This window comes from Ceratotherium simum, chromosome 29 (genome assembly GCF_057802395.1).
Source record: "Ceratotherium simum simum isolate JZ-2026a chromosome 29, ASM5780239v1, whole genome shotgun sequence".
Lineage (NCBI taxonomy): Eukaryota > Metazoa > Chordata > Mammalia > Perissodactyla > Rhinocerotidae > Ceratotherium > Ceratotherium simum.
The window spans coordinates 9,056,408-9,070,509 of NC_141928.1; the positions used below are offsets into that span (position 1 = coordinate 9,056,408).

Here is a 14,102-nt window from a genome sequence, read left to right on the forward strand (position 1 = left end):
TCAGCACTGTTGCGAGAGGAGATTTCTGAATAGCCTGTGCCCTGGAGGCTGCGCCAGAGGATATTTCAGTGGGCTTCCTCAGAGCATTGACTACTCAAGCAGTTTTCTGATGACCAATTCAGTTTTAGGAGCATTTTGATATTGAGAAGATGGGAATGCGTTACCTGGGAAGCAGACATGAGTTTGGGGTTCCTAAGGCCTTTTTTCAATTTGTGCTGTTTCTGACCCTTTCAGTCATAGCTGGTAGCATTTTTGCCAATATAATTCTCTTAAGTATGTGGGTCTTGTATGAATCTTACTGGGATTCACTCCATTAGGCAAGGCACACCCACAGATCTCTTTGAGATGAGCCCTTCTCTAGCTTGGGCTTCTGCAGTTTTCCACTTACAACTTTGGAGGTCAGCAGTCTGAGACGGATCTCCCTGGGCTAAAATCAAAGTGTTGGCAGGGTTATGTTCCTTTTGGAGGCTCTAGAGGAGAGTCTGTTTCCTTGCCTTTTCCAGCTTTCAGAGGCTGCCTGCATTCCTTGGCTCGTGGCGCCTTCCAGCTGGTGCCGTTCTCCCCACGGCGACAAGGTCCCGCGGGTCCTAACCTTATAGTGGCCAATGGGTGGTAGAGGGTTTCCTGCCTTAGTCTTGCGATCCCATCCTTAGGCACTGGGAGCTGGCAGAGTGCTTCACGCTTCAGCTAATGCAATTTTGCCCATGGCCACGGGGTGCCGTTAGGGCACTCCTTGCCTCAGGTTCGCAGAAGCCAGGATTCTCCTGGAAGTTGTTCTGAGGGCGGGGTTGGGAGATGGGGTGGGTGTCGGCAGGCAGTGCAGATTTCTACGCTGGAATGAGTAAAGCACAGCTTCTGCTGCACCTGTCCTCTGGGGATGTGTGCCTGATGGTGCTGAGCTGGGCTCCTAGGGCAGATAACAGGACTGTCCACTAGGGCTGGCTCTTGGTCCCTTGGCATCTTTTGCTCTGATGGGAAGTCCCCAAGGGCATCTAAGGGGACCTCTGAAGAGTGTGTGTGTCCACAGTCATTGGTACCTGTAGGTGGGGGCTGGTAGCAATCAGAGGTGTTATGGGGAGGAGTTGCTGAGGAAGCAGGGTAGGACATAGAATATAAAGAGAAAAATACGTAAAGCTTTCAAATGTGAGCACTTATTCTGTGCCATCCTCAGTTCTAGTGCTTTGCGTAATTATCTCCTTTCATCCTCACAACAGCCCCATAAAGGAGATAGCATCATTATGCCCATTTTACAGATGCATAAACTGAGGTTGGAGAGGTTAAGTGACTTGTCCAGGTCACACAGGCAGTGAGTGAGTAGTACAACCAGAATTTGAACTAAGCCCACTGGCTCTTACTCACCGTACTGTGCTGGCTCCTGACCCCTGGATTACAGAAAAAAGAGGCCAAGGTGGGGTTGAAGCCCAGTGACATTTTCCTTGCCCACAAGCTTAATCATCTCCCTTGCAGCCTGGGGGACTGACCCAGTCCCCTGCTTTCCCTCTGGTCCTTTGCCAGCCCCCATTTGCAGAGCAGGGTGATGGCCAAGCAGGAGCGGAGAGCAGCCTCTGCTTAAAGCTCCATGTTGAGAAGCATCCAGTACAAAGACCAGTCTTCTGCAAGGTGGCTGAGAGTAGGTGGCCTGGGCAGAGACTGTGCTTCAGGGAGGATAAGCCACTTGCCCAAGGCCCCTGTGGCCTGTCACAGTGAGTCAGATGTGGATGCGAGCAGCACAGGTGCCCAGGCTGTGCCAGTCATTAGACACCTAATGTGTGCCTGCATCTGTCTGAAGGTCCTGGTCCCTGGTCTTTGGTGTGGACTCACCGATAACGGATTCTGAGACGGTGGGCAATAGGCTGCTCTCATGTATACACGCACCAGTATATAACCTTCTGTGTGTAGTCTAACCTGGTGGAACAATAGCTTTGATAACGCACAGCCCCTTTGACCAGCAATTACACCCTTAAGGTTTTATCCTAAGAAATTTCTGTTTGCCTACGCACAAGTCTATCTCCAGTTCTTCTCTCTGTCCTCCCACCCCTGTCATCTCCTTCATCTCCCTTATCACCATCACCTCTGGATCAGTTTTCTAGGGCTGGTGTAACAAATGTCACAGACTGAGTGGCCTAAACAACAGAAATTGTTTTCCTCGCAGTTCTGAAGGCTAAAAGTCCAAGAACAAGGTGTTGGCTGCAGTGGTTTCCTCTGAGGCCTCTCTCCTTGGCTTGTAAATGGCCATCTTCCCCCTGTGTCTTCACGTGGTCTTCCCTCTGTGTGTGTCTGTGTCCTAATCTCTTTTTATAAGGATACCTGTCATGTTGGATTAGGCCCTCCCTCATGACCTCGTTTTATCTTAATTACCACTTTAAAGGCCGTATCTCCAAATACAGTCACATTCTAAGATACTGGGGGTCAGGACTTCAACATATGAATTTTAGAGGGACACAATTCAGCCCATTATCACCTCCGTCTCCATCTCCACTTCTGTCATCAGCATCACCTCCATCTCTATCACTATCATCTTTCTCATCTCCATCATCTCTCATCTCATTCTCTCATCTGTCAAACTCTCTCTCCCCTCTCCTCTATTTCATCTGTCATCTCCTCTCTCCTCTCCCTCGGTTGTCTCTCTCGTCTCTCTGTCTCTAAATCTATAACTATATAATAGCAGAATTATCAATAAGCAGAAAACTGGAAACAACCTGAGGTTGATTTAAGTTCTGATATATTTATACAATGAATCTTAAATTCAACAAATATTTGAACACCTACTCTTTGCCACACGCCATGGCTCCAGTGGCAAACAAATACTACATCGTCATTAAAAGAATGAAGAAAGCTTCCACTCCAAGCTGGTAGACTGAACTTACACATTTACCTCCTCTTCTCTTCACAGAGATGTATAAAAGGGAACAAATCCATAACAGAACTGAAGACAGGTAGGGAAGGGGAAGCATACACCAGCTACTGCAGTTAAACCCCCTAGTTCTTCATTCCTAAATATGGACAACCAAAGCTCCCCAGATATTTGAGATAAATCAGCAGCATTACAGAGAAGTACAAAAATAAACAACATAACTGATTCCAGAGGAAATCAGAGAATAGAAGACAACATTCAAAAAGTTAAAATGTATAGTTTTATTCATAATAGTGAATACTAAGTGTTGTTGAGGATGTGGAGCAACGGGAACTCTCATACACTGCTGGCGGGGGTGCAAAATTGTACAACCACTTTGGAAAACAGTTTGGCAACTTCTTAAAATACTTAAACATAAATTTACCATATGACCCAGCCATTCCACTCTACACAAAGACTTGTATGCAAATGTTTATAGCAGCCTTATTCATAGCAGCCAAAAATTTGAACCAGCCAACATCCAATGGAATACTACTCAAGAGTAAAAAGAAACGAACTACGATGCATGCAACAACATGGATTAATCTAAAAAGCACTGTGCTAAGAAGCCAGACACAAAGATCTACAAACTATGATTCCATTTTTATGAAACTCTAGAAGAGGCAAAACTATAGGGACAGAACACACCTGTGGTTGCCAGGGCCATAGCTGGAGGGAGGAGACTGACTGCAAAGGGACATGAGGGAACATTTCGGTTGGGGTGATGAAAATGTCATATATCTTGATTGTGGTGGTGGGCACCCAGCTGTATACATTTGACCTAAGTCATCAAATTTTATGCCTACAATTGTTGAATTTTATGGTATGTAAATAATGCCTTCATAAAGCTCATGTTTTAAAGTGAAAATCTGTATCCTCAGAGAAACCCAAAAAGGCATTCCATCGAAAAGAAAAGTATAGGTTGCTATTAAAAAGAACAGTGATTAGATAGAATTTTAAATGATTGTCAAAACACCAATCAAAAGAAAGCTGGAGTGGTTATATTGGTATCAGACAAAGTAGACCTCAGAACAAGGACTATTACCAGGGATAAAGAAGGTCATTTCATAATGATAAAGGACAAAACTATCAGGAGAATGTAACAGTCCTAAATATACACACACCTAATAACAGAGCTTCAAGGTGCATAAAGCAAAACCTGATAGAACAGCAAGGAGAGATGGATCCACACTTGTAGGTGGAGATTTCAACACCTCTCTCTCAATAATTGATAGAACAAATGGACAGAAAATCAATAGGGATGTAAAAACCATGAATCACTCCATGAAAAAACTTGACCTCACTGACACTCACAGACACTCCACCCCGCAACAGTAGAATGCAGTTCTCAACCCAATCGATGGACCACTCTGCAGGCACTAAGAATGAGAATGTAGGTATGCAGTATTCGACACGGAAGATGTGCCCGCATGTGGACGTGACCTCAGTTCTGGAAGGCCCCAAGGAATTTGGATTTTGCTCAAGTTGAAAGCTGTCCTATGTGTTACTTAGCACATTTTACCAAAATCAGAGCAGCTACTGCAGGATCTTCCAGAAACCAAACCTGGGGTCTTGCTCTCCCCACCATTCTGCCCTGGACCACACTGTACTTCCACTCCCCCGCTCTCTGGTCTCATTACAAGGCTTTAATAGCAGATGCCCAAGTGGGCATGTGCTCGGGCCGCACAGCCTGGGAAATGAATAAAGCAGGTGACGGAATGGGAAGTATGGTGTCCCACTCCTGTGTAGTGATGTGTGTGTGTTGGGAGAGAGCTCTTTCAAGCCAGAGCCCAATTCTTAACAGAGGTTACCTCTGGAAACGTACAGCTGAGAAGAATTATTATTTATCCAAATAAATAAGTTAATGGTTATAAAGTGCTTAGGACAGTGCCTAGCAGATCGCTAACTGCTATAAAAATAAATAAGCCTGTTTTTCAATTTTTCTACAATAAACGTATTAATTATATAATGAATAATAAAAGTAATTTGTAAAAGACTTCTGGCTCCATTAAAGTCAATAGAAAAAGAGAGATTTTTTTTTTCCCCCTGGAAACTCAACAGGATTTGATGACTAGTGATCCAGGGGACTGATCCCAAGGAAGGAGCCAGAAATGATCTCCAAGTGCCAAGGGTAAGCCTGGCTGACCATGAGAAAGTAAGTCCGTAGAGGTTCTTGGCCAGGCCCAGTCTGTGGGAGGCCCGGTTTATGGAAGGGATAGGAAAACGCCCTTCTCAGACTGTGGCTCACGCAAAGAGGCCATGGCCTGATTTTCTGAGTCAAATTTTTATTTGGCAAACAAAGTCCTTCCTGATAATGCAGCCACATGAGAGGAGAAACCATGGGCCATCAACCAGCCTCCAAAAGCATCTCCTCCAGAAAACAAGGAGCCAAGGGTCTCCTTCCGCTGTCGCTTTCGTGTCATGACAGAGATGGCTCACGGAGGACGGACCACAGGGCAGTGAAGCCCCTCCGAGATGTTCCCTCCTCCTGAGTCGCAGAGAAGCAGCTGGAACTGGATCCAAGGGCTGGCAACCTCACACTCGTGGTTCACTGGGCTGTAGAGAGCTGAGCAGGAAGGAGGGACCCTGGAGGACAAGGCTCCAAGGGGCTATGGTTCTGGATCCCGGCTCCCTGGGAGTCTGGGGGCAGGCAGGGGTTCCAGGCTCCAGTTGAGGCACAGCTCAGAGTCACAGGTGGGCTCCATCCCCTCTGAAGCCCAAAGCCGGCCCAGCTAGGAGGGGCAGCCACTCATGGGAAGGGGCTGCCATCACCCCTCAAAATGGGCTGTGATTTGTTCCAAAGTCTTTCCTTTGGTTTCAGGGACACAGAACAAAGTGAAAAGGACACTGAGGATGCAGAAGGCAGAGGCAAGCCAGAAGGCACCGTAGGGCCTGAGCACCTCCTGCAGAGAGAGGGGAAAGGCCACGTGTGGACGCGGCAGAGGGTCAGAAGCCCTCACACGATCACGAGCCGAGGCCCCAGCCCCCAGGCTCAGGGGAGTAGAGGAGGGTCTGGCTCAGTCATCTAGAAGCCTGGGCCAAGCACTGTCCAGGTGTGGTTGTGGTGTGGCTGGGGAAACAGGCTCACTGTGATGAAGTGACTGCCCCCAGCTCAGAGACCCGCTATCAAGCGACAGCTGGGCTCCTGCCCCCGGGGTCTGAATCCAGGGCCCACAGACCCACCCTCTGCACTCAGCTTTGGACCTGCCCTCTGAGGTTCCTGCCGCCAGAAGAGTCTCTCTTCTTGGTGCCAGAGGGAAATGGTGAGCTAGCAGCAGGTTAAGATGGGGCAGTGTGACACATGGGGACACTCAGGGCCCACTGGCATGGAGGGAAGAGTGAGCAGTTCCCCTTGGTCAGAGCCTGTCCACCCTCCCAGCCCAGCCCCAATGACCTCCAGGTGCCAGAGCCAAAGCTCCCTCCCTTCTCAGCTCCTCTTGCTCTGGGACCTGGTGACTCCTCCCCTCCTTTCCTCCTTGAAGCCCTTCTTTTGGCCTCTCGGACACTGTACACCCCCGGGTCACTGTTGGGTCCTTTGCCTCCTCTGCCCTCCTTCGCTATTGGTCCCCTCCAAGCCCCCAGCAAGTAGTTTCCACCCCCAGGCCTCTGCCCTTGTCTTCCCGATGTGCTTCCTAAGGGGGCAGCCCTGCCCGAGTGGGCCCAGGCCCTGCACAGACTCCGGGCCAGCTCTGGGCATCCGCATCTCTCATGACCTGCCGCCCCTCGCCCCAGCCCAGCCTCCTGGTGGTTTGTTCTCCCACCACTGTCCACTGCTGTCCCAGCCCTTGCATAAAGGGGACCCTGTCCATCTCAGTCATTGCCATCTCTAGCACCTTGAACAGGCCTGGACACGGCATGTTCCAGGAGACCTGGGGGGAGTGAATGCCTGGACGAATGCCTTGACAGCCCCCCTTCCCAGTCCATGTCCAATGGGGGAGGCCAGCCCTGCTACCCAACCACCAAGACAGCCTGAAGGCCCCGAGCGGCCACAGCCTGGGATCCTGGCCTGCCGCGGCCTGTCTCGTCTCCCCCTTACCCCTGACCAAGACGGCTGGTGTCCCCGGATGGTGGGGCCTCAGCCTGCATGCAAGGCCACTGACCCTTCACCTTTTGCAAGGACAATAATTCTAAAAAGTGCTTCTCTGTTGACTGCATGAAGGGGAGGCCATCACGGCCTGCACTCACCATGAGGCTGCTGAACTCTTTTGTCACCAGAAAGGCCATAAGCCAGTTGGTAAGGACACAGACACCGGTGGCCACGCCCTTGACGTGCAGAGGGAAGATCTCAGACATGAGGAGCCAGGGGATGGGCCCCCAGCCCACAGCAAAGCCTGTGGGAGCAAGACAGACATCAGAGCCCACAGGGGCTGGACCCCTTGGCTAGCTGCAGACCCCCTGGGCTGAAGCCTCGCAGGGCTGCCCGGCCGTGGGCTGAAGGGGCCTGGACTCCAGTCTGGGCCCACCAGCTCTGTGCCTTCCTGCTGTGAGGTCTTGGGCCAGTCCCTTCACTTCATACGTGTCAGGGTTTTCTTTATAGAATGGGATGATGATGGGGCCTGTTCACAGGGGTGTTGTGGGGATGCAGTGGAAGGAGCAGAGAAGGGCTTAGCTTGGTGCCTAGCACGTGGTCAGAGCTATAAACGCAAAGCTGGGGACCTACATGTTGGACAGATGAGGCCAGGTAGGCCTGGACTTGCTGGGAGCTGCAGGAACCTGGTGGTGACAGGGCGTCCCCACTGGCCCCCACCACCCTCTCTCAGAGCCCCCTCTCACCAGCGATGAAGAGGCACACGCTGCCCACTGCTAGCCAGGCCAGCCCCACACTGGCCTCCGCAGGCTCCATGGAGACGGGTGCCAGGAGGTCCATGTGCGAGGAGTTGCTGGGGGCACCCTGGGTCAGCTTGAAGTAGGCACCAAAGGCACTGGTGCTGAACACCATGACCACACCTACAAGCGGAGGGTGGTGGGGGGCAGGACGTTAGGGGAAGCGGCCGCAGCCCAGGCGTGTGGCACATGGGGCTGGAATCCCAGTGCAGTGTGGCCATAGCCATGTAGCCTGGATGCCTCTGAGAGGGGCAGTGAGCAGTATCTGGGAGCCCTAACTGGGCAGCACCCACCCCGGCTCTACCAGCCCCGGCTTGGACCTCAAATCACAGCAAACTCCAAGCTCCGGAAGGAGACCCTCCCTGGCCGGAGGAAGCAGGAGCTGCAGTGACAGTGGCAGCAGCACTATTTATTTTAAGCCCCACGTCCCCGACAGTACCAAGTGCTCCGTGGGCCTCAGCACACGTGGAGGGCCTTGGCACACGTGGATCGTCTCCTGATCCTCACAATGGCCCACCATTACGCCCATTTCACAGAGGGGAAACCGACGCTCAGAGAGGTAAGTCAATTGCCCAAAAAGACCACAAGCTTCCGAGTCACTTCACCTCCCGGACCCTCAGTTTCCTCATCGTAAACTGGGCCCCTGATGGCGCCTTCTTTTACGTTCATTGCAAAGGTTAAAGCATGATGCGGTGACGCCATTAGCACAGGCCTGGCCTGGAGCGAACGTTCAGTGAGAGCTCCCGTTAAATCTCCGCCTTGTTCTCAGGGATGCTCGGCTGTCCTACTCCCGCAACGTGGTGGCCTCAGCAAAGACCCTCTAGCCTCCAGTGGGGAGCCTGGCCCGCGCCACCCCCCACACATAGGGCTGAGCCAGCAGCCTCGGGCCTTACCTGACAAGGCCAGGAGCAGCCTCCGCCCAGCTCTGTCCATGATGAGGGCTGCCACGGCCGTGAACAGCACCTGGATGACACCCATGACGACGGAGGCCAGGCTGCTGTCCTGGGGAGATGGGCCGAGGGGGTTAGGGCAAAGACCCCAGGACTGGGCCCCAGCCACATGGCATCCAGATGAGGCAGGTCAGGGCAGAAGCCTCTCTACCTTGAACTTGGCCTCCTCAAAGATGGTCTCCGCATAGAACATGACAGCGTTGATGCCTGACAGCTGCTGGAAGGCCATCAGCAAAACACCAATGATGAAGGGCTTGTAGATGCCAGGACGCCTCAGCTGGGCCAGGTGGAAGCCCTGCTCAGACAGAGACCGGGCATCAGTGTTTCTCTCCACCCTCCCCCGAGAGGCACCCTGCCTCTGAGCCCACCGTCCTAAGTCCAGGTGGAGAGAGTGAGCCTCAGCTCACTTCTTGTCCTGGGCCTCAGGTCCAGACAGGTCCTCGCCTCACTTTGGCCTCCCCAGCTGTAGCGTGGCAAGATCCTCACCTCCTCATGCCCCTTCCTGATTTGTTGGGGGAGCCACAAAGATTACAGGGCAAAGAGCCAGGGGTTCCAGAATCCCATCAGCCTGGGGCCTGGGCCTGGGCTGAATGCCTTTCCCAGCCCACTGAATCCTCACCACCACCATGCACACGCTATGACTCCCGCTTTACAGATGAAGAAACTAAGGCTTACAGGTGGGAAGGTCACAAAGCAGGTGAGCGACAGAGACTCAATCTTTTCCTCTGCCCCACAACTCCCCATTTAAAATCCAAGTCCTCGAGTCTGCGCGTGCATTTCCCTCTGACCCAGGCCTGGCCTTGCTCTTCCTGGGATGGGACGATCGAGGCTGGGGCCCAGCCAAGTAGTGGGGTTTGAGCAGGCCTTTGCTCCCTCGTACACAGGACAACACTGCCCGTGTGCGCGTGCACCTCCCCTGGCTGCACTGTCGCCTCCCCCCAGCTCTGGCTTCCAGCCCCTCACCTGGTGCTCAGCCCTGACAGGAGGCTCTTCCCAGCCCTGCTCAGAGCCCCACAGGAACTGCAGGGCGGCCATGGCTTCCTGGCGCTTGTGCTGAGTCAGCAGGAAGCGTGGGGTCTCGGGCATGCAGCACATGAGCAGCAGCATGAAGGAGGGGGGCACGCAGCCCAGCACGGCCAGCCAGCGCCACTCCAGGACCCAGCCTGGTGGGGGGTGTCAGACGTCAGAGCCGGGGTGAGCCAGCCTGGCCCTTCTTGGAGAATGCCTGCCCCCTCACCAACCCCAGGGACTCAGTTTAAAGGGTGGGACCTCACTAGCTCTGCATGGCTACCCTCGTGTTTGTTCTGATATTGTCATTATTATTGATAAACGTTGTAGAAATGATGGTGGGTATACCATTATGCTACATTTGCTCTGTGAATATTTACGTAATCATTAAACAAAGAATGAGGCGCTCGCTATGTATGGACGTGGTGTGATATGGCCCTACTTGTCTAAAAGGAAGTGGGGGGAGAATAAATACGCGTAGACCTCACACACGCACAGACTCTCTCCACAGGGCCACCAGCAGGCAAGGCTGGCTCCTTTGGAGAGGAAGGGGGACAGAGTTGGGGAGACTTTTCAGTGAACGCCAGTGGATCAAAACTCACAGAAATTGATCAGTGAAAGTGCAGATTGTGCGCCGGCCCCGTGGCTTAGCGGTTAAGTGTGCGCGCTCCACTGCTGGCGGCCCGGATTCAGATCCCGGGCACGCACCAACGCACCGCTTCTCCGGCCATGCTGAGGCCGCGTCCCACATAGAGCAACTAGAAGGATGTGCAACTATGACATACAACTATCTCCTGGGGCTTTGGGGGGGGCGGGGAACGAGGAGGATTGGCAATAGATGTTAGCTCAGAGCTGGTCTTCCTCAGCAAAAAGAGGAGGATTAGCACGGATGTTAGCTCAGGGCTGATCTTCCTCACAAAAAAATAAATAAATAAAAGAAAGTGCAGATTGTGATGAACTGGAGGTAATTCTATGGGCGTATCAACACCCACACGTGTGTCCCGAATGTCAATGTCTGTACACGGCAGGGGCTTTGGCACTGCTGGGCCCCAGGGCAGCCAGATGCTGGCAGCACTCTGAATTGGAGTTAGGATGGTAAGTGGGCACTTTTCATGTGTCACTTAATTTAGTCCCTCAGCAGCCTTAGACTAGCTGGAGTTGTCTCCACTTAAAGATGGGAAAGTGAGGCTCCCAGGGCAGCGTGACTAGGCCAAGGTCACATAGCTAGTAAGTTCCAGAGGCCGTCCTCTAACCTGGGACTGTCAGATTTGAAGCCTGCCTTCTTTCTACCCCAGTTCTGGTGAAAACATGTCTGCCTCTGGAAGCTTCCTCATGCTGGCCCCAGCCCTGATCCTCGGGTCCCCTGGACCCCACCTCTTTCATGCTGCAAATCCAGCACTGATATTTCTGAGGGAGATAGGCTTGGGTCCTCCAAGCTCCTGGGCTGAAGATTTTCGGGGTGCCCCATCCCCCCAAGGAATCCTCAGTTTGTCATTACATTACCTAACCAGTCAGCCTGCCCCATACCCCTGGAATGGGCTTCCACCCTAGAAACATGAGAAATCACCTTCTCCAGCTTTCTTTGGAACTTAGTCACAAGATCCACATATCCCAAGGTCTCAGGAAGGCAGTCTGGGAAGCTGGCACTTTGGGCACTGGCTGTGTGACCTCGGGCAAGTCTCTTGACCTCTCTGAACTTCAGTTTCTATATCTGTAAAACGGCCACGCAGCCACTAACAGGGATCAAGAGAGAAGGTGAAAACTGTACCTGCAAGGTAGGCCAGGAGGATGCCTGTGACGACCATCAGCTGCACACAGGAGCCCAGCAGCCCCCGCACCGCAGGGTAGGCAATTTCGGAGATATAGACCTGTCAGCAATTAAGATGAGACTTTACTTGGGGTCGCAGCGTTCTTAAAACTGAAAAGCTTCAGCCAATCAGAGCCGAGCGGAGACTCAACTGGAGCTGCTGCAGGCCTAGAGGGCCCCTAATTGCAGGTCCCAAGTCAGCAGAGCCCTCCCCACGCTCCCCGCCCCCCACCAAGTGATGTGCAGCAGGTTTAAAGGGATTAAGGGTATACACGTGGCTGCTGTGTGCATGTGTGTGTGGGGAGGGCACAGAGCTTTTCAAACTTTCATTTAATTGTATGAATACCGTTGATAAAATGCAGATTCTGAAGCAGCAGTCTGGGGTGGGGCCTGAGACTCTGCCTTTCTAACTAGCTCCAGGTGACACCCAGGCTGCTGGCCCAAGGACCACAATTGGAGAGGTGCCCTTGGAGTGAAAGCAGGAACTCTTCACCTCAGTCGCTACCAGTGATGTCACTGGTCCCTCTGGGCTCAGGGGCCAGAAAGGCTTCCTGCACTTCTAGGGTATTCCATACCTTATGCTCATGATTAAGACAGATGTGTTTCTGCCCAATAAAAAAACCAAAAACATAAAACCCAATCCAGCTGCTGCCTGCTGCCCAGCAAATGCCGTGAAATGAGTGGCAGGTGCAAGGGGATGACCAGGGAGGACCTTGAGCTGCTGCTTTCCATCTTGACCAGGTTGGGGGTAGGTGGTTGATCATCAAAGCCAACGCCCAGCAGCAGTCCACTGGTCACTCAGCAATGCCAGCTGCCAGGTCCAAGAGCTTCCACAAACCGTGCCAGGGCCGTATGTGCAGAGTCTCACTGAATGCTCACAACCATCACATGAGGTAATGCCACGGTTCCCATTTTACAGGGGAGGAAACTGAGGCCCAGAGAGGTGCTCTGCCCTGTCAGTGGCAGAGCCAGGATTTCACCCAGGTGTGTAGAGCTGCAAAGTCAGCCTGGGCAGTGCTGGGTCAGGAGACAGTGAGCCGGAAGCAGCTGGAGGACTGGTTGGGGAGCAGCAGGTCCCAGTAGACTTTGCCCCTGAGGACAAACCAGAACCGGATTTTCCTGCTAAACTGTAGTCAGTGGTCTGAATGACAGGGGCCATCTAAGCCATAGTGTGAGGCTGCCGTTGACCATCCCCGATGCTGTCTTATTTGTAGAGTGAAAGAGAGGCCTGGTTAAGTGGCACAATCCTGGGTTTGAGTAATAGCTGCACCACTGACTAGTTGTGCGTGGACAAAGAACTTCACGTTTCTGATAAAGCAGATAAGACGCAGGGGCCAGGCCCCCAAGAAGCCGCAGCCAGGGAGAACCATGCCCCAGGTCTGCTCCTTCTCCTGGGTCCCAGGGCGCGAGGCTGGGGGACACTCACCGGAGCCACCAACGAGGCAATGCCGCAGGCCACGCCGGTGAGGAGGCGGCCCCCGAGCAGCATCCACACGTCCTGGGCCGCGGTGATGATGGCAAAGCCGACCACGAAGGGCACGGTGCAGAGCAGGAGGCTCAGCTTGCGCCCGGCGCGGTCCACGAGCCAGCCGCCCAGCACGCCCCCCGCCGCGGCGCCCAGGGTCACGATGGCCTGGGGGTCAGGGGCGACCGCCGAGTGAGGACGGGCCGCGACCCTACCTCGCCCTCCACCCCACCCCCAGCGGCCTCGGAGGGAAGGGGAGGGGGGGTCCCTGGCTGGAGGGCGGGGAGAAGGCGACCGCTGGCAGGGGAGCCGGGACGTACTGGTCGGAGGGTCTCAGTGCCCGCCCGAAGCAGGTAAGGGGAGGGTCCCGGCGCCCGTCCGAAGAGGTGGACGTGGAGGGGCCCAGTGACCACCGTGGAGGCGGGCGCAGAGGGTCCCGGCGCCCGGCTTGGGGGTGGAGGAGGAGGGTCCCAGGCGGGGTGGAGGGTGAGCCCGAGGCCTCACCCCGAACCAGGAGGCGGCGGCGGCGTCGAGGCGCGGCGCCGGGGGCGCGGCGCGCTGCAGGCTCGGGATGGCCGGGGAGCTGTAGCCGAGCGCGAAGCCAAAGCTGAGCGGGCCCAGGGCGGCGGCGAAGGCGGCGAGGAAGACGCGGCGGCCGCGGGGAGCGCTGCGGGGACGGGCGGTCGGTGAGCGGCGCCGGCCTGGGCGCAGCGGAGGAGCGAGGCCGCGCCCCCGGGCCCGGGACCCACCTCCGCCCGCTCACCTGCCGCCGGGCCGCCCCAGGAGCGGCTGGGTCTCCTGATCCTCAGGCGTCATGTCGGCGGCCAACGCTTGCTCCGTCCGCCCTGACAGCCGAACTGCCACAGGCCACGCGAGTGCGGCCGGCACCGGCCTCTCACCGCAGAGCCGGCCAATGGCGGGCGAGGGGGCGGGACCTGGATGGCCACGGGACTGGGAGCAGCCAATGGAAACGCGAGGCGGAGTCAGCGACTGCACTAGGAGCCGCCCTTCAAATCAAAGCCGGCCAATGGAAGCAAAGATCCGGTTGGCGAAGCACGCAGGAACCGCCCCTAGGAAGGAGCTATCCAATGTATAGGCGGGGCGGAGTTTGTACCTGGAGGTGCCTCTCGGCCTGGGGCACAACCATCCAATAGG

General features: G+C 54.5%; 1 protein-coding gene across 3 annotated transcripts; it reads right to left on the reverse strand.

Annotated features, from left to right (window-relative positions):
- Positions 1 to 5,157: 5,157 nt before the first annotated feature.
- On the reverse strand, positions 5,158 to 13,832 carry SLC2A8 (solute carrier family 2 member 8). Of its 3 annotated transcripts, XM_087419054.1 has the most exons (10): positions 13,711 to 13,832; positions 13,452 to 13,614; positions 12,909 to 13,115; positions 11,444 to 11,543; positions 9,631 to 9,830; positions 8,819 to 8,962; positions 8,611 to 8,719; positions 7,667 to 7,840; positions 7,079 to 7,224; positions 5,158 to 5,796 (listed from the first exon to the last, which is right to left on the reverse strand). In XM_087419054.1, the coding sequence occupies exons 1-10, from the start codon at positions 13,761 to 13,763 to the stop codon at positions 5,662 to 5,664; spliced, it is 1,431 nt and encodes a 476-aa protein (XP_087275180.1). In that variant the 5' UTR covers positions 13,764 to 13,832; the 3' UTR covers positions 5,158 to 5,661. The 3 variants fall into 3 exon arrangements, with proteins under 3 accessions (XP_087275180.1, XP_087275182.1, XP_087275181.1); XM_087419056.1 differs by lacking the exon at positions 7,079 to 7,224; XM_087419055.1 differs by lacking the exon at positions 13,711 to 13,832 and having other exon boundaries at positions 13,268 to 13,519.
- Positions 13,833 to 14,102: the final 270 nt, after the last annotated feature.